Below are 21105 nucleotides of genomic sequence, written 5' to 3' on the forward strand. Positions count from 1 at the left end.
TTGGCTTGGTTTAGGACGCTCACAGTTTCCCAGTTGAAAGTATGGTTAAGTCTGTCCATGTGTTGTGAGATTAAGGAGTTCTCATTGTGTCTTCTGACTGCTAGTTGGTGTTCGTGGATGCGCTCTGCTAGTCTTCTGCCTGTCTGTCCTACATAGTGGCTGTTACAGTCTTTGCACTGTATGTTTTTTCTTCTTGGGCTATTGGGTCTTTTGGGTTGCTTAATATGTTTTGAAGAGTTTTAGTTGGTTTATGTGCTATGGTGATGCCATGTGGTGTAACAGTCTGTTGGTGGTTTCTGAGATGTTTCTGATGTATGGCAGTGTTATCCTTTTCATAGTTTCTATTGGTTGGTTTCTATTGGTTAGAATGCCCCAGGTTAGAGCATTCTAACCAAGCTAGTTTGTGGTATTTTATGAGATGCATTAGATTTAAGAGAGGAAAATGATATATACTTTTTTAAAAAGAAAAATAAAATTTAAAATAATAGTCTGTTCCATATATATGCTTTTATAATTAACTTCTGTGATGTTTTCCAAAGTACCAAGGGCATTGTTACCTTTTTAATAAGCCACTGCATGAATCCAACATGGTATAGCATAGACATCACTGTACTGAAGAAAATGACAATGGGCAGCACCTAATTTGGAGACAAAACTTCTATTGTTAAAAGCTTTTTCCAAGTTCTTGCAAGTTATCTGAAGGCTTTCCTACATTACAGACTTCAAACAAATCAACCCTGAAATACTGTACCATCAATTTTGTTATCAAAAATTCACAGTTTGTTAGTGTTCATAAGCCAATAAAAATTAAAATGATACAAACATTCCAGAAGCATGCCTGTCTCACAAAGATGCCTGGAGAAGGAACTCCACAGCCTGGGTACAACCAAAGAAAAAGCAGCTACCTTTGATTGCCAAGCATCAGAAGGATGCCTGCACTTTGGTACCTTCAGATGCATTTGATGCCAACTCCTTAGGCAACATAGGCCAGGATGACAGGATTAGGCAGTTATACTCCAACACATCTGGATAGTTGGTTGATGAAGTCTCTTTTAATTTTCAAGGCATTCTTAGCCATTTCATAAGCATGCTGCATTGGAATTACTAGTTTATATACAGACAGTAGCATAGTGTAAGGGTTAAAATGCTGGACTTAGATCATGGAGGCTAGGTATGTTCCCATTTATTTGTGAAACACATTAGATAACTTTGGGCCAGTCACTCTGCTGCCCATCCTATCGACTAGGATTGTTGCTCTGAAAATAAAACTAGGGGAGACTCTTGCATATACTGTCTTGAGCTCCCAAGAAAAGGAAGAATAAGATAAAATTTAAAAATCCATATGTAGAAGTAACTTATTCTACAACACTGTTACATTGGCCTGAATTTTGGGTTTGGTTCATACTGACTTGTTGATAATCATAACATCCAAGGTCCATGTTTTACCTAATTTTCTCATTCAAAGCCAGCTGCCCACAAGAAAAAACAAAGTCATTGCATCAAAGTCAGTATCTGAGGGCTATGCATGAACAAGCAGGAATATAAAGTACTTTTCAAATAAAAGGCTAGTTAGGGTTGCAAGATCAAAAGCTTAGTTTTAAAAAAGGTAAAGCAATATATCTGAGCATATGAATAACTCCTCTAACCCTTAAATCTGCTATGGACAATTGGGCAAAATTGCATATTGCATTTTTTTCCTATATAGTAGAAATACTGAGAAACTGAAGTAAATATTTTAAATGAGTACCTCTGCAGAGCATGAGACATTTAAAAATTTAGGATCAGGAATATATAACAAATGTGACTGATGAAAAAAAAACAGCATTTATAAATGAAAATGAACAGAAAAAGGGATGGAGATCCTATTCCTACTATGTCTTTTCTCACTTAATTTTATGAGAAGAGTTGGTCCTGATAGACAAGTCACCTTCTGACAGATAGTTGGAGTCAGCTGAATTGTTTAACAGAAGATTATGTTAGGAAAGAGATGTTTTATTGTGTGATTCTTCATAAAAATAAGGGCAACTTAAATGGGAATGAATACACACATACTGTACATTCATTCATTCTGGAATTAATGCCATCCACTCAGAGTGTGAATATTGTGTCCTCACATACTGGATATGAACATCCAAGCAGTTTAATAAAAATATTTTTGCTTCACTCAGAAAAAAGCAAAACAAAAGTATAAAAACCACACTGCTGAAAACCACTATTTTGCCACTGAATTTTGGCAGTACAATCCTGAAGGCACTGGGGCAGGGGCGGGGGGCAGGAAAAAATGGATCAGGGAGGCTACATGCCCCTCAGACCATCTGGTTCTCCAACTCCTGCTTTAAAATTGATTTATTCAACTGAGAGCAAAAGAATTTGCTAATTTTTAATAATATTTGTTCCTGTCAGCAAATGCTACTATATCCTGTTTAAATTTGGTCTTTTTCAGATTCATTACTTTGGTCAATATATTATACTGTACTGTTACAGGCAATGCTAAATAATATTCCCCCCAACAGAGAACTGACCGAAGCTGTCTGGAGCTTTAACCAGGAATATTTATTTTAGGAAAGGAAAATACACACAAAATGTTGTTCTGTGCTTCACCCATCCATTTTCTAACTTACCCATTATAGCTCAGTCAGCGTTGAGCCAGGTACAACAAAAACAATGGCTATTTACCTTGAAAGCAAAGAAGTGATCAGTATACTTTTTACCAAATACAAATTTAGCACCAGCATCTGAGTATCCCAGGAAGGTCTTAAAAGGAAGAAAAAGGAAGAGGGAGAATAAGTTGATTTAAAGGGGGAAAAAACCCACAACAATAATTCTAATTCAACTTTTTAAGACAATAATATACTGACACTTATTTCTGAAGTTGTCAGATAGTCATTGTGGATTCAGTGGTCAAGTGATTAATTGCATGACTCACTAGGTGGGGCCAAATGAAAATAAGAACTAGTGAATCATGAACTCCTGGATCAAGGGAAAGTCCCTTGGTAAAGGAAGTATCAGTTTCGAGGGACTCACAGAGTGTGATTTTTTCTTCTCTGGTCTAGGACTTCTTGGTAAAAGCTGGGTTCTGTGCACCTCACCACACAGGTAATTTGTGTAAGGTGCTCTCGTGTTCTTAAATGGAAGGTAAGATTGCTGCCTTGTTTCATTTTCACACAGACCATTCACTGCATAAATAGAAATCCCATCTACATACAACCAGGATTGAAAGACAAGCATTTCACAGCTTCAGGATAAGCAAAACAATAAACACTGTGGGAGAGGCAGTATCTTTCTTCTTCCTGGTTTTAAGCTGCTGACCTATCTTCCTTTATCATTACACAGGATCAGTATCTCTGAACCCCATCCTACAAGGAATTCTAGATTGCTTTCTTCTGCCAAAGCCAAGATAAGAGGTAAATGAAATGTTAGGCCTTGAGGAAATTTATGTTTGTGACTGATCTGTAACCACAGTCCAGGTATCCTTTAATGTCATGAGGAAAAAAGCACTATATTTTATGAAAAAGGGATAATTATCTCTGGGACTTAAAAAAGCTAGGGTGAGACATGTAGATACTGCAGCATTCTTCTATAATAAAAATCTGAACCCCAAAACTAATTCTGAACTTCAAAAACTAAAACAGGAAATGTGCCAATTTAATAATGACCTCAGTGAAGTAAAATTTCAGGACCTTTTAATTCTATCATTTAGAGATATTTTAGCGGCAAAAACATTTTATAAATTGTGCAGATCAGTGCAAATCGGCAAGTGAAACATTCTGGGATTGTTTAGAAACAAAGGGCACTTCGTAGGGAGAGATTTGGGAAATGGAAGCAATGGTAATACAGAAGAATATTTAAAAGCCGGCTGGGTGACCTAGGGCCAGTCAGTCCCTCTCAGCCCAACTCACCTCACAGGGTTGTTGTGGGGAAAATAGGAGGAGGAAGGAGAATTAGGTATTTACACTGCCTTGAGTTATTTGTAAAAATAATAAGGGTGGGATAGAAAATAAATAAATACATAAATAAAAAGAAAAGACATTTGGTCTAGTGGTTAAGGCAACGGGCTAGAAACCAGGAATGGGTGAGTTCTAGTCCTGCCTTAGGCATGAAAGCCGGCTGGGGGACCTTGTTAGCTTCACTAACAAGTGCTAGCTGTATTGACATGGGGAAAAGGAAGAAAATTATTCTGTTGTAACTTGCTACAGTACAACAGTTTGTCAGAATTTTATGGCATAATGATTAATAACCTGGAGGTTTTTCTATTCTCCTAGGTATCTTATTTCTAACAGATGTTCATTGGTTATGAGAGATGAAACATTTGGAGGGCAACAGATTGTGAAAAACTGCATTAACCAGCCAATTTAAATGGTTAATATATATTATTTGCCTGCAGAAGTCCATTGCTAAATCATGATTTCAAAGGATGCAGGACTTAAGTTAAAGAACAAGTGAAAGTTTTGTAAGTTCTCAATGTTTTTGTCTTTGGAGCTTCTGTAGACTTTTGTATGAACAATTCCTAGTCAAGCTCAGATATGCTTACGATGTTTTTTGCTGCTTCTGCAATCAACAATATTTCCTTAGTTGGCAAGGAAGAGAACATTTTTCTGGTTTTAGGATTCATCCTCATGTCTTCCACCCATGGCATGAATATGTTCTGGTAACTGCTTTTTCCTTCCATGACTGTGTGACTTTGTCTCATTTCCAGTCCAGAGCTGATGCAACTTAAAGTCTTTTGTAGCTGTTCTAGTTTTTCCTCTTACCACAGCCCAACTTTTGCCATGGATGAGATATGGCATGCTTCACTGATGATGCAGCCATTGACAGAGTCAGGGATTAGGAGCTGCCAAGCAATTTCAGCCATTTTAGGTTAGTGCAAGGAACACCTTATTTCTGGTCACTGGGAATTGTCTTGACTATTTTGGTTTGTGCTGTAGGAGAGACCAAATTTCTGTAGAGGTATCTGTCCAAGTAATGCTTGACTGGCACTTTTCAAAGTACTTGTCAGATCTTACAAAGGGTTTTCAACACAGAAGGAATGCTAGACATGCGTTTGAAAACAGTTCTACTGATTATGTTGCTGATCCTTGTTAGAGATTTCTACTGCTTCTGATGGCAAGTAGCTTTGCTTGGCCGTATTATTATTGTTTTTATTACTTTGGTGGTGGTGGTTGAGGGGGACACTGCCATCTTCTCTATTCCATTCCAATGTGATGCCATTAGTTGCCATGATGAGGACTGCTTTTATTATGTGCAGGTCAATCACAACTGCTGTTCTTATGGCCATATGTGTGTGATTAACCATCAGGTCATAGAGCTCATCTGTTATCAGTTGCTCCCTCCTGCTTTATCCCCTATCCCTCTTCTATGCCTGTGATCCATCATCCAGGCTACTTTTGAGTATCTTCCCTCCCCCCCACCAGAAGAACACTAAATCTGTGCTCAGAAATAGCTGAACTATGTATGCCCTGAAGACCTGCTGGTTGGACAATCTGACAAGTAGCTAAACATGCATTCCCACCTATATTTGTCCATCCCTTCCCTATGCCACTATAGGGAGAGTAATAGGTGACTGTTTTCCCACTGGCAAGCAATGTTTAGTGAGAGGGGAGATCCAACTGGGGAATTCACCAATTGGCTTCCTTAACATGTCCCATATTAAAACAGTAGGGACAGCATAGGTTTCTGGCTTTGTTCCTGTGGCAGTTAAACAATGTGGGCAGCACAATTGACGCTGGAACATTTTTATGCTGGCTGAAGAACCGGAGGATAGCACTGTAACCCAATAGCATTGTTAAATAGAACAATGTTTTAATATAACATTGTGGGTTTTTCAAGTGAACGTGACCCAATCAATGTGTTTGGTTGTGAGAAACTATAAGAAGGACAACACAGCCCAGATATAAGAGCCATGGGAAGCAAGTCTGTCAAAGAGATTCCACCTTATTTAACTCACTATAAGTCAGCCTAGGAATGTATGCTTACAGTTTTCAACCCACATGATTAATGTCTTTGTGAAATCTGTGTGATTCTTGCTTCTTTGGTTTGCCAGCTATCCATCATGTTGTTTTAGCTTAATGCTATCTGTGAACCCAGCCAAATATGGTTTCTTAAGTAAACCATTACTTAACCTAGTAGGCAAGCTCAGCTCTAAGTGGTGATTGAAAGTGCTCTTTTACAAACTGTATGGCTTTAAATTGATTAAAGAAGGGGACTGTACTTTTAGGATATTTCTTTATGAAGATAAAGTCTGCTCATCTCTACCCTTTTTTTATGATTAGAAAGGATTATTTTTAAAATTACATTTATTGCTTCATAAGTGCTTTTCTACATGCAGCATTAACTGATTTATAATTTAAAATGCACACAGTCAAATCAAATTGCCCATTGCAGGTTTAATTACAAACCCTTTAATTTAGAGAAATTTATTCCCCTGATATTTTTTGAAGCAGAGAATTGCCTTAAATTTTCTTGGGAATTTGTCCGTATGAAATCAGAATTCAGAATTTAGTTATAAGTGTACATGCACAGGAATGCGATGTTAGCAAAATATTATAGCTACTATTTTGCTCAGTCAGACCAATTATCTGTCTAGCCTGAATTTATTTATCTTGACTTCTGGCAAAATTCATCAGCATTTCAAGTAGGGCTACTTACCAAAGGCCCTTTAAGCAGAGGCGCAAATGCTTGAGTAAAAACTGCAGGCACCAAGGCACACATTCCAAGTACCCTTCCACTCCAATATGCATATAGCTGATTTCTTGTCACAAAGATTAAGAATATGTTTGCCTTTATTCAGCACTTACCTGCACTTGCTTACCAAGCCAATTGAATGCATCAAATCCTGCTTTGGTCCTCAAGGTAATAAGTCCAAGAACAAACTGCATTGCAATCCCCCAGATTACTGGTCTCCATACAACCTAGGCAAAACAAAAAGCAAAACAAAACCATTAGATTTAAAAACAGGATGAATTTGACAATATTGCACCTAATACAGCAGTAAATGCAGATGGTGATTCCAAATAAGTACCACTGAAATGAAGGGAAAATATATATGCGTTTGGAAGAAATATGTTTGCATATTTCTTCCAACCACATATATGCTTGCAAAAGAGGTGGGGGATTTTTTTAAAAAAAATTATTGCAGTAAATGTAAAAGTAAGACAAAAATGTTATGCATCAAATCCTGTTTGATTTTCTTCCAGCAACTTTCCCCAATCTGAATGCCTTTCAAGTGTGTGGGCTTTAATTCCAAAATTATTGGTAAAGGCCATGCTGGCTAAGGAATTCCGGATGATCCACACTTCTGGAAAGTACTGGAAAAGGCTGCATTATAGTTTATAATAACCTGGAGGAAAGGAGAGTTTAGTGGCCTGGAACCCTGGGGGAAAAGTTTTGCAACAAAAGATAGGAATACACTACAATGTTTGTTGTAAATTTCACTTATTGAGTGTAAAGGTAGTCTCACTTACTGACCACAATTGGGACTAGCAACTCTGCTGCTAAATGAAACATCACGTGACCGTGCCAACTTACAATGAGAGTTGTGGTTGTTAAGTGAATCACTGCAGGTCATTAAGCACAACGTCATATGACCCTGACTTCTGTCCTAACAGTCAGGAACCACGCTGAGATGAGGAATAGGTCTCTAGAGTTTATTACTGCTACATAAGACAGAAAATCCTAACAAACTGAAGAAGCATGGGAAAAACCCAGACAGATAAACCCCAAATGTCAAGGCGGGTCTGATCTGTGTCTCTTTGAATGGCTGCTTAACTCCTCAGTACTATGCATGTGTTTTCCCCCCTGGAAAGGGGCCCCATCCTGCTCACCATCAGTGCTCCTGACAACTTCTGACTTCCTCATTGACTTTGCTTGTCAGAAGTTGGCCATGAAGGTCGCAAATAACGATCACACGATCGTGGGACGTTGCGACCATCGTAAACGCATGCTGGTTGCAAAGCGCTTGAATTACAATCATGTGACCATGGGGAGAATGTGATGGGTGCAACTTCGAGGACTGGTTGTGACTCTCCTTTTTCAGCACCATTGTAACTTTGAATGGTTGCTCAATGAGTGGTTGGTAAGCAAGAACTATCTGAAATTTAATTATGTTCTCAAATTCAACTCTGCAGGTAATTTTCAAAAAGAGTGCAATTAGATGGGTAAATTACTGTGAGTTAAATCTGGAATACCCCCCTTCCATAATGCTATGTTTAATTATTCTTGAACAATTTCTGAGTATTGGAACTTCTTATGTTCAGATACTTCTGCTTTTCTTTACATATTTACGGTAGTATAAAAGAGGATAGACTAAGAACTGTTATCTTAAGAGAGTCTGATCCAGGGTGGGTGGGTGGAATATACCTCTGCTAGCTTTTGTGCCTTGAACAGCAGACATTAACTAATGAAGCTTTTGGCATCATTAGTATAAAATATTAGCCTTGTGGAGATGTTCATACTGGACAAATGGACACCAGAAAGAGGGAGGAGAAAAAGGCGACACTACAGTTACTCCAACATGCAGTATCCATTCAGAATTTGTGCACAAGGCTTAACTCTGCTTAAATCACAGGGAGGTCAGAAGGCATCCCTCTATTAGGTTTGGAATCTACTCCCTACAGTTTTTTAGAAGACTATGTGGGAGATTTAGTTTTGTTAAAACTGAGGAGAATCAGGGGATAGGCTTTTGACTGATCATCCAAGCACTGGGATAACTGACACACAAACAGACAGCCAGCACAGCAGGAATTTAGCAGGCAGGCTGTATCTTGCAAAAATGAAAACTCCACAAAGAATGACTAGAATATACTTGTATGCAGAAAACATCCCAACCTAAGTTCTTTCCAACTTGAAATGAATGTCAGGACGGGTCCAACAAGAATCGTCTTTTATCCCCTCTTTTTAAAATTCATTTCCACACTATTTAACCACCTACACAGGATTATAGTTAACTGGAAAACCACCTGCAGCCTTGAAATGGTGCTTTTAATTCAAAGCTCAATTAGAAATGAATCACTGTACAGTATGTTGCAGAATATCTGTGGTTTTGTTTTTTGTTTTGGGTAAGCTTGCACCTTTCAGGTACGGTCTCCTGGAAGAATTTGACACTGTAAACTCCATGGTTTGTTTGTTTATTTAACTATATGAAGTGTCCAGTCTGAACAGTCTTTCCCTTGATTGGTTTTCCACCCCCTCCCCTATATAAGGATGCTCAGTTTTCTAAAGAATAGCATCAGGTGAGGCTCTATCTGTGCTCATCTTAACTGTCGTAAAACTGGCCAAGCAGGGGCAAGGAAGATGTATGGAAGAATATACTGTAGATGAAGGGCTCATAAATGTTCCTTTCTGTTGCTGGCCATGCCGTAAGCAGGTTCTGGGGAAAACATCAATCCAGTCATTTTCCCCAGAAATTGAAGTGTTGCTTGGGGCCAGGTTATCAGAATTAGTGTCTCTCTGAAAATCCTTGCTACACTCTGTATTTCCTGAGATAGAAGGCAGCTTCTTTAAAGGCTTTGGAAACAGCTGGCTGAGACAAGTGAACCAAGGAAGTGAATATGAAAATGACTTAAAGGAAAGCCTTGTCTTAGTTATGAAAGCCAGGGCAGAAAAAGCAAACTGGATTTTCTGGTAATAAAATCACATTCTTCTCATATTATGTAGCCTAGGTGATTTAGAACAGACATTCATTTTGCTCAAAGAAGCAAAGCAATAAAAAGCAAGCAAGATGGGACTTTATTAAATATACAGCCTAGCATTCCTGCATATACCGGCAAATCTCTACATTCTTCATTCTGCCTCATGTCTTTCTCTTTGTTTGTCTCTTAATAGGGTTGCTACTTTCTCACCACCCCACAAGAAGGAACTGCATAACCCAGAAAGAGATGCAGATTTACACTGTATTTGGATATGCTAATGTAAATGCACAGGTGCCAGATCAAAAATGATAAACATTACAAAAAATAAACAAATCTCAGTATAGCAGAGAGAAGTGTGCCCAAGGGACCGCTGCTTCTTCTGTGTCTCTCCAGTACTGTTGATGGGCAATTTAAGACTGTTCCTAGTCTTATGGCTGTTTATCTTTGAACAGATTTGGACTAGCAGCCCTTTAAACAGAGAGGGGACTGTGTTGCTGAAATTCTTCAACAAATTAATGAACTTTAGTGGCATTTTTTCTGCCAACCTTTAAGAAGATAAGAAGTAATGAAGTGTACAGGCCTTCAGGTAGGCTTAGCCCTGAAAAAACAAAACAACTGTCTCAACTGATCATTGTCTCAGTCCTGAAATAGAGAATGCCTTCAAACAGAGAATTATCCAGCATGAAGTGGGATTTGTAACCAATGTAACTCCAGAGTTAGGCTGCATATCCGAGAATCTGGGTCAACTATATACAGTAATTTTCTGCTGGAATCAGCTGGAGCCATTCACTCAGCCACCCAGATGTTAAAAAATCCAGCAATCCTGCATGGATGCCAGCCAACTTGCCACAAAGCATTGGGTGGACCAGGGTGATATCCTTTTAAAAAACAAAGTCTAAGTTTGGTCACAGGTAGAATAAGAATTATGATGATAACTTTAAATTTCTGTTTTATATATTCCTTCCTGCCAAGGTCTACCTTGCAATTGAGAAAGAGTCATGTAGGAAAAACAGCTTTAAAGGACATGATATACATATTAGACTTGAACAGATGCTCTTGGCCACTAGCTTTGGAAGCATGTATCAAGTGGAAACCTGGGCCATCTTAGAACATTGGCTTGGACAGAGGTATTGTGGAGGAGGTGCAAAGGGCAGAAAGAATTGAGCGACTATTTCTCACAAATATTTTCTGCCCTTTTTTGAATGCTGATTTTTTAAATATAGTTTAGTCCAACCCAACATTCCCAATCTAGTATGTATGTATGTATGTATGTATGTATGTATGTATGTATGTATTTATCAAATCTGTCACCGCCCATCTCCTCCCACTGGAGGGACTCTTTAATATCCTTTATGTGTGTTGGAATTATACTTCCTAGAATTCCCAAACGCAATGCTATATGGGAATTTTGGGAGTTGTTATCCTGACATATCTGGAGGACATACAGTTGGGAAAAGCTGAACTAAGTAAAACAAAGACACAAATAAAAGGTAGTGAATAAGGTATGTCATCAGGAGTCTACTCAGTGCATTGCAACTAGACATTAAATGAAAGGTAATATATATATATGAATATGAATATGAATATATGGAATATTGTGAACACTCACTTTAGTTGGGTATTTGGAGAAGATCAGCATCAAGAGAATATACATGATAAGCCCACCAAAGGAAATGAGCTGATTGGTTCCTTGCTTGGCAGTATCAAAGATTAACCAGCACACAGCAGCAACAATTAAGATGATCCACACTACCCTAGAGAAAAGGTATTCAAACAATGCAATGAATGACTTATGGGAAAGTTCATAACCTTGTTTTAGACTATTCATCTTATTTTTTTTCTGATTTAGGCTATTCCAGTACCACACTCTCTCACAATTATTTATAATTAAACACACACTATCCATATATTTCTTCCCATCGGACAGTTTATAACTTGCTTGTATTGGTCTTGGACTGTAAAAACAGCTGGTTGTCAAACTTTTAGCAGGTCAAATAGGTAGTACTGACTTCAATTTGAGAAGTTGTCAGTGGCTGCAGTTGATGATGAAAGCTGGTTTCTTGTAAAAAGCCATTAGAGATTTAAGTAATCTCTACTTCCTCAAGTTTCTGGATTGTTTCTCGTGTGTGTATTCTTAACAACAACATGGCAGTATAAATCTGACAAGTAATAAGTTTTTTTCTCTTTGCTTCTTTTTTATTCTGTGTTTTTAGTTTTGCTTGATAGAAAGAAAGAAAGAAAGAAAGAAAGAAAGAAAGAAAGAAAGAAAGAAAAGTAATTTGACTCCCATTAATAGGGAGAACACAACCTTCTGAATTTACTTCTGCCCTCTAATTGTCATTAAAATGCAGACTAAGGGATTGCTTTAGTCAAGAGATGGACTAAACCTAATTTCAAAATAGTAAAATGGATGCCAGGAGGAAAAAAGGTTGCCAGAAAGACATAGAACAGTGGTACCATCCTTTTTTGGCACCACTTACTTTAGCTCCATCCATTGCTGCAGGTGAAGGAAAAGGTATGAACTTTACCAAATATATATCCATTCTGGTATTTGAATTGGATAATGCTGTTGATAAGGTTTTAGCTGCAAGGCATTTTTTCAGAAAGTCAAGAAACCAACTGAATGCACTTAAAATACCAATGTAAGGGTACAGTATACACTTTGGGCTCTTGTAACTAATTGAAGCTGATGAAGTTTAAGCTGCATATGGTTCTATCAAACAACCACTGACATTTTGTCTGACATAGGCTTTCAGTAACATGTGATTATACAGTGATGTTGTCCTGCTAATTTAGCTCCAATAAATGTTTAAGAATACTCAATCTTTCCCCCACACAAAGGTTACAATTAAATAGTTATGATTAAACTGGATTGCTTTGCTACTACTCCTATACAATCTGTTTAATGATGCATTAACTGACACCAGGCTAAATGTTTTCATCTGCTAATTGTTGCCAAAGTCTTGTTGAAAACACAGCCACATGTGTTTATAGTACATGCCTTACAAAGATGCTGAATTGTACTTAATTAGGACAAAGGAAACTGAAATTTTATCATGAGTTAATATCCCAAAGTCCTCTTATTTTTTAGTAGATAGGAGGGAATGCAACATCATTTACAGCATTATATAACATTATACTGTATATACTGAAGACCACAAATAACTTCATAATCACATCTTTGCTCTTTAAAGAAAAGGAAACTTGGTTAGTTACCATTTCAGCCAAAACCATTGAGCTTTGAGAAATCTTCCAAAAGGAGAAAGTGATTCTGCGATTTTACCCTCATATCTGGCTATCAAAAAGTCCCAACAGATGAAAAAAATGGCTAGGAGAGTGAGTATGAAGAGAGCCAAAGCTCTGTGAAAATTCAAGATGCAGGCTGCAATCACCATTGCCAGATAAGCTGTAATGGAAACAAGCATGATCATGTCAGATGCCCATTGCATACGCCATGTCTGTGTCTCCTGTTTTTTTCCTGAAACAAAACTGCAAAAGTGACCTGAAATTTTCAGATCGTCAGTATTAAACAGAAATGCTTATTCTTTGAAACTAATGAATTCTGTGTCGTGCTGACTATCCCTCTGGAAATTATTAGATGTTTTTATAAGAGAGGTGCCTATATAAACCTAGCCTTTTTATACCATCTAATCACACACCACATCCACCAGTGTCAGAGAACTGGCTTCTGACTTCTTCTGACATTGTAGCCACACTTACTTTTGTTCATTTTTTTCTCCTTTCCCTTTTATGGTATGTTTTAACTGGGCAAAAAGGGAAATTTCTGGTTTGGAAGAACAGAATGAGAAAGATTGTCATGGATTTGGTAGTCCTTTCTTAATGACCACCACTGGGACTGGAATTTTGGTTGCTAAGCAAAGTGGTCATTAAGTGAATCTGACCTGATTTCACGACCTTTTTTGCAGGGGTCATTAAGTGAATCACTGTGAGTGTTAAACAAACCACATGGTCGTTAAGCAAATCATGAAGTTCCCATTGATTTTGCTTGCCAATACTCTTCTCAAAGTATCTTGCAAATCTGCCCTAGCTGGCCTTCAAGGATGGCCGTGCGTGGATTTACATTATTTATAAAATTAGAAAGAAATATATCTTGATTTTTAGACCCATACTTGTTATTTTTGTTGGTATGATGTGTACTTGTCATCTGCAAGGTCTAATGATCAGCAGCCTCACTTTTTATTTTTGAAAAATAAATATTAAAATACTCCAGTTTATGTGGAGTATATAACCTATGCAATTTCCTAGATAATTTTAAACGGCTAGCTAACAACAGTAGTTTATTCAATTTACTGAATTTATATATTGTCTTTGTACTCAAACTGAATACTCAAAGCACCTTACATCTTAAATCAGATGTAATTAATGTAATTTCATTCAATTAATGAAAATTGTGTGTGTGTGTGTATGGAAATTAATTCAGTTAAAATAGAAATAACAAATTTGTTAATGTTTAAAGTCCTGGCTAAAGTCTAGAGATAAGGTAAGGAGGACTAGGGGAAATTGAAACCTTTGAAAGGGAACTTGAAGCTTGTTGTAAGGTTCAATTACAGTATACCTACTGAATAATAATGAGAACTCTGTAATTCTATAAAAAGCAATGTTAATGATTTGGGGGGGGGTCCCTAAGTTTGGTTAATTGTTGAATATAGTTAGGAATGACCTTATTCTGCATGTGGAGATTTCTACAACTTTAGTTGTAAAGCAGGGACAAATACAGCTCCCCAAGGAGTGCATTCCATACCCTGGGAGTAATATAGATGAGCCTCCAACAATGGAACATCTTCAGAAGTTTTCTGTACTTCTTAATAGCTGGAGAAGTTGGTAACAGAAGAGATAGTCCCTCAGGCCTCATCCACCTGTCCCCTTAACCACAGCTAAACATGGTGAGATGACCTCATGACATTGCCATTGTCTCATTTCCACCCACAGCTGAGGCAGTTGTCTTTAATTTTTCCAGTTTTAAGGGAGGTTTCCCCTCTTCCCTGGTACAATATTTTCCATGGACACTGGGTTGAAGCTATACAGAGAGAGATTCAAACTTAAAATAAGGAAGAATTTCCTGACCTTGGAGATCTTCTAATCCAATCCTTTGTTCACGGCAAGAATCCTCATAATATCCAGGACAAATGGATGTCCAAACTTTGTTTGAAAACCTCTAATAATGGAGTATCCATGACTCCAGGAGACAGGCTTTTCCACTGCTTAATAACTCTTTGCAAATTCCCCAACCCTGTCCCATCATATGTTTAGGAGAACAGTCAATGGTTATTTTTCCTGCTGGCACGTGATGCTCAGTGGGAAGAGAAACCAAGTCAGGGGAATCTACCAATCACTTTACTTAATATGTCCTGCATTAAAACTATAAGGAGAGCACTACTTATCAGCTTCACTACTGAGACAGAATAAGGCTCAGCAGTCAGGACAGAACAATTTATGTGGGCCTACATTTCTGTTAACATAAGGACTGGAGGATAGACATTAACAAGGCCATTTGGCTGTATCCTCAAGTAGTTAGGCTGTAATGCATTTAAGAATTTTAACACTAACATATTAAATTGCTCCAGAAAGCAATCATCAAACAATACAGACCTTTCAAAATAGGCATTGTGTAATTCCAATATCTCTTGCACTGGTCTGTACCTTATAGTAGCTGACATGTTTTGCATAAATTAGAGCTTACAGACCCTTTTCAAAGATAGCCTTACTGCCAGAGGACATTGCAGTAATTAGACTGGGTCGACTCAGCCTTCCATCCTTTTGAGGTCGGTACAATGTGTACCCAGCTTGCTGGGGAAGGTGACAACTGGGGAAGGCAATGGGAAATCACCCCACTACAGTCTGCCAAGAAAATGTGAAAGCGGCGTCCCCCCAAAGGGTCAGACATGACTCAGTGCTTGCACAGGGGACCTTTCGCCTTTTTTTTATAACCAAGAGATGGATTTTATTTTATCTAATTAGTCTCACACTTTAAAAATATAATATAGACTAAAACTGTACATAAAATGGCTATTTTCTGTAATGTCCAATACATACCTGTAATTAGTATTCCATAAATTACGTATCGAATTCTAGTTTTATGTTTCCTGCAAAATTGAAGGGCCTCATCATATTTCCTTGCAAGTTTCCTAGAAGGATAAAATGTAAAATAAAATAAAATAATAAAATAAAATAAAACAAAACAAATAAATAGGGTAACTTAAATACAAAGATTATTTTGTATGATAAGTGATGCAATACCCAACATACTATAATTAACAGTGTACAGTACATACTGTATTGATTATACAGGAATCTTAGATGTTTTTCCCCCATGTCTACCTCACCTAGTAAATGATTAAAGGTTTTTACCACCACGTTTAGATGAACAAACTATAGTAATTTGATTTTACACATATGGCTAAGCCATAAAGGTTGTATTCACATATCATGCTAAGCCAAAATCAAGCAAATCACATCATGGCTTAGTGAGATGTGTGAAGCCGACCATTATCTCTGAATGTTTAAGGTCCAATGTGTTGTGTTTAGACTTCCATGTGGTAGTTAGAAATCAAGGAGGCCCAGGTTCCAGTCCACCCTTGGCTACATAAGCAAGTGAGTTTTGGGCCAGTCACTATCTCTTAACCCAACCTACCCCAAAAGGTTGTTGTTACAGAAAAAATAGGGGAGAGAATGCAGTGTAAGCCACCTTGAGCTCTTAGAGGAAAGGTGGGATATAACTTGAATAAATAACCTTCATGTGCCAATAAGTTAGAACAACCCTCTATAGAATCCTTTATTAGAAAAGGGGCAATGTACGGCAGAGTGATCTGAGGAATAGGTCTTTGCTGTTTACACATCAGAAAGGACCCTGAAGCTGAATACTGAACTCAGCATGTCTGAATGCAGTAAAACTTCACTTGAAGGGGACACTGATAGGGTAGGGATTAATAAAATTATTACCCCTTGCACCCAAGTTCCTTGTTGTCTCTTGATTCAGGTTGGTTTCCATGTGGTTCATTGTCAATACTGATGTTTGTCTCATGCTAGGAGAAGAAAAAACAAAACGGTTTACCAATCCTGTGTTTTTAAATAATTTTAATTATTGATTCTTGTTCAAGGGCCAGATACAGGGAGAACTGGCCTTCTAGTTCCCTATGACTCTCAAGCAGTCTGTCCTCTATGTCACCATCCAACATTACCTCAGTTACCTTAATAATCTTTAGGTATGTGCAGTTGAAAGGGTGGGGTTTGGTTACAAGAAGTTTATAACTTTCCTTCCCATGCCACAATCATATTCTGGCTCCTTTCCAATTCCCCAACTATTTATGTAAAAACAACAACAATTGCAGCATGAACACTCAGTTCCATAGAAAATTGCTGTGTGTTAAGTCAGGGAGTTGTCAGGGGCATGTTCAGCCATTCAGCACACAAAGCCAACACAAACAAACCATATTATGACTGAATGTGATCTATGAACCAACCTATTTTCTCTTACCTCATCAGGATGAAGGGAGTTACTTCCTTCCAAGTTTCTGTTTCTCAATGCAATACCATTTGTCTTTGGAAAATCATTATCAGGATCTTCCTACAAGGCACATTTGAAGATGACATGAATTGAGATGAATAGACTTCAGTGAGCACATTGGACAACAGGGGTGACATTCATCCTGCTGTGCTGTCTCCCCACTAGGTAGATCAGTCCAGGAAATCAGCTCCACATGAAAGCTAAAATTACTGTTACTAAAGCTATAATAACAGAACCTTGCAAATCTGATTGTGCTGTGCATCCTCCTCATCCTCATTACAGTTCAGTGAATTAGGCAGGCATCTGCCTGAGCCCTTTCTGAATGTTATCTCGTTCTGGACTTTAAAAATGTTTCATCCCCTTTTGCCTAGGTAGTGATTCCTGCATACCTCTGTCAAGGTAGTCTTCCTTACTCTCTACATGTGCCTTCATGAAAGAAGGCAGGCAAAAGGCTTTCCAGTCATTCAATCTATTTTAACTGTATGTGTGTACAGAATGAGATAATGGTTGGGGGATCGCATTCCAACCTATGTGATAACAAAAAAGTTGGAATGGGTAGGGGTGGATAAACTGCATTCTAGGTCTCTACATGCTCCCACTTTTTGTGATTCCTGGACTCCCCCCTCCCCACCCCCACACCAACACATTTTCATATTTTTGCAGCATGATGATCACTGAAAGTCAGCAGCATGGTTTCCTGCTATTTTGAGGCATGGCGAATACAAAAGTTATAGCTTAAGTTTAACCCCCATGTTTTGGTTTCTCTGTTAGACTGGAATACCTCACTGGGCAGAAAAAAATGGTGTAGTATGAATGTTGGGAAACTGTTAGGAAAGTGCATAATAGTTATGGGCTTTTATCATGGGGTTCCCATTCAAGCTGCAAATTCTAGGTTGCCAATTACTGTTATTGTGCTGTCATTGGGAGTGGAATTGTCTGCTGAAGAATAATTGAAGCTTTTAGTATCTTGAGAAACCAGAGGAGCATTTAGACTGGCTTACCATAAAATTGCAAATAAAAACTGCTTATCCCACTTTGGACAAAGGAGGACTGTTGGTTTTCAGTGCTTGGGGTAATTTATTTCATGTTGTAGTTAACTCATTATCTGCTGAATTGTTTACATATTGTGTTTCTAATTAAAGACAGTTTTGCAAGTTTTGTTCTAGTCCAGTCTTATATGACTCACAGGTAGAGATTACATAAAACTTAATATTAGCTTAACAGTTAAAAAAACCCAAAGAAAATAGAACAGAATATATGTAGCTCAGGATTGAACTTTGGAGTCCTTGGTGCTCTCTGAACTTGGTTGTTTGCTTGCAGATGTTTCATTACCCGACTAAATGTCGGATAATGAAATGTCTGCAAGCAAACAACCAAGCTCAGAGAGCACCAAGGACTCCAAAGGAAAAAAAAGGTACAGTATGATCTGATCTACACTGTATCACTGCCCAACCAATAATGTTAAGTGCTTTTCCTGGTCACCAAAAGATTACCCAACCTTTTTAGGTTCTGTTTTCATGTGTATAACTTTGGCACAACCTCTAAGTTCTCATAGAAGAACAAAGCCTGATTGTGACTTGAAGGGTGGAGTAGAGAGAAGCAGAATGGAAAGCAAATAGGTAGAATTTGCGGCCTTATGTTTTGAGCAAGCACACGTTAACAATTACCAACACCCAGGCTTGGCTGGTTTCTGCTGATTTATCATTGCCAGGCCCCAAGTAGCTGGGCAAGACCAAGGAAGCAAGAACATGGGTTTTAGTACGATATCTTTAATGCTAGTTAGGGGTAGATATAGAATCTTGGAAACTGTAAGAGGAATTTCCTAGCCTCCTTTATAGTGAATTGATTAAGGGAAAATCTCTTTGAAATCATTTTTTCCAGATGTCTCCCTGCCTGGGCTAAATTGCCATTTATAAATAAAATAACCTGTCAACTGATTCATCCTCAGCTTTCCAAGCCTCTATACAACTTTCACAATCATGATTCATGTGCAAAAATCAGTTAATTAATTTTCTAAGCTAAGTATACTGGTTTACTGTAAAGACTAGATCAGTCAATTTATTACAGTGAAAAGGGTTCAGTTAAAGGGACAGACAAGTCAAAATCTGAAACCCATTATTGTCTTAGGAGCAAAGGTTCAGTATTTCAGGGATCAAGAGGGCCAAAGGAGACCATTTGGTGATGTGGTATCAGAGAAAAAGGCAGTGCTGGATTATTTTTCCCCAGTTCTTAGTTTAGGTTATTCTGAGATACTATATTAAGATAGGAGTCAGTGGGAGGCATCTGGGAACAAACCCTTCCCATCACAACCTTAAATCTCATGAACCTACTGTTCCCGACATGCCCCCCAAATGGTTATTTGGGCCCTTGGTGGGGGGAGTCTTTGAAATTTTAGAGGTGGAAGTGAGGATACTTTGCCTTCCAGAATCTTCCTGCTCCATTCCCACCCTTAACCCCTTCCCTAAAGAGCCAAAATTGGGCCCAAATGATGATCTCAGGGGTTGAAGTTTGGCCATTTTGCCACTGAGATCTTGGGGTGCTGGGAGGACGTGTAGGGCGCCTCCTCCGATTTAAGAGGTGCTGTGAGCCTCTGCGAAAACTGCAGGCCACATGCTGCTGTTTAGCTGACCTCTATTGAGTACAAATAGTCACACTGACATTTTAAAATAAAAGAGAGCTTTAAAATGTGCCTCTTTGAATTTAGCTAAATAATGTATTAAGCTTAAAAGCCAACAGAAACCATAGATATTTGTGTACCTATATTAAATAGAATTAAATATATTTATTTAACAGTACTAAAATGAAACTAGTCTTGTGGACTGTAAATTTACCTTCTATCTGATAACTGTAGCCCTTTGTTGATTGAACTTATTTCTAATAGCAACGTAAGAACAAATATAAATCCTAGTGATATAATAATGAGAGCCAATTTGGTGTACTGGTTAAGGCATCAGGATGGAACCTGGGAGACCATAAGTTCTAGTCCCGCCTTGGGCACAAAGCCAGCTGGGTTGCCTTGGGCCAGTCACTCTCTCTCAGCCCTAGGAAGCAGGCAATGGCAAACCATTTTTGAAAAACCTTGGCAAGAGAACTGCAGGGACTAGTCCAGGTAGTCCCCAGGGGTAAAAAACTTAGCTTCTGGATATACATACATACATACTAAACTTGTGAAATTGAGGGAAATCCAGATTCAAATTTCTGCAAAGCCATGAAGCTTCTTGGGTGTCCTTGAACATTATCTCTTAACTCATTTCACAGAGTTGTTCTGAAGATAAAATGCATGGGGACACACATACACATATATACTGCTCCTTGAGGGAAGTAGAGGAGACAGGCAAAGCACAAAAATCAATTCCTAAATTCCATTAGTGTTTTAATTTTTTTTAACACCCTTAGTCTGCCTGCCCTAACTCTGCCACGAATGAGCAGCACTCGCACATAAGAGGTCACACCACAAGCCCTAGACCTTTGCTCACTGGTTTAACATGCCACAAACTTTAAGATGCAATTGCACCCTTCAGATTGCAGGCATACAACTATAAGCTGCAGGAAAAACTGTTTGTATTTTTGCAAGGAGCATAGATTATATTCTTTACCTTACTCCTGTGGTATTTCCTCCTCTGAGGTATTTTGCTGAACCTAGGGAAGACAAAACCCTTTTCTTTTTCCTTTCAGTAGCTAGTTTTGCAATATAGACGCAAGCACTCAGTTTTCTTGTAACAGAGCATTTTTTTAACTTCCTACAACAAATCTTGCAGAGGAAAGAGCTGCAATTGGACATCTTGCAAAAGAGATTGCAACGAGTGTTTTTGTCTTGCATAGTAAGGAAAGCTCTGCTGCACTTTCATGATCCTTCTCACTTTCTGGTCTTTTCCCCATCTGATCTTACTGAGAAGAACGGGAGGGGATATGTCTGATTCATAGCTGATTTGTTCCCATTATTCTATCAAAATT

General features: G+C 38.2%; 1 protein-coding gene across 1 annotated transcript in view; it reads right to left on the reverse strand.

Moving 5' to 3' along the window:
- SLC28A3 (solute carrier family 28 member 3) overlaps positions 1-19493 on the reverse strand; it is a 35831-nt gene extending 16338 nt beyond the window's left edge. The window contains exons 1-9 of the mRNA XM_063293111.1: positions 19482-19493; positions 17122-17211; positions 16587-16669; positions 15681-15772; positions 12843-13032; positions 11236-11380; positions 6795-6908; positions 2677-2754; positions 558-638 (exon numbers count right to left, since the gene is read on the reverse strand). Coding sequence (XP_063149181.1) covers positions 558-638; positions 2677-2754; positions 6795-6908; positions 11236-11380; positions 12843-13032; positions 15681-15772; positions 16587-16669; positions 17122-17211; positions 19482-19493 — 885 coding nt within the window. The remainder of the gene's footprint in view (positions 1-557; positions 639-2676; positions 2755-6794; positions 6909-11235; positions 11381-12842; positions 13033-15680; positions 15773-16586; positions 16670-17121; positions 17212-19481) is intronic.
- Positions 19494-21105: the final 1612 nt, after the last annotated feature.

This window comes from Candoia aspera, chromosome 2, assembly GCF_035149785.1.
Source record: "Candoia aspera isolate rCanAsp1 chromosome 2, rCanAsp1.hap2, whole genome shotgun sequence".
NCBI lineage: Eukaryota > Metazoa > Chordata > Lepidosauria > Squamata > Boidae > Candoia > Candoia aspera.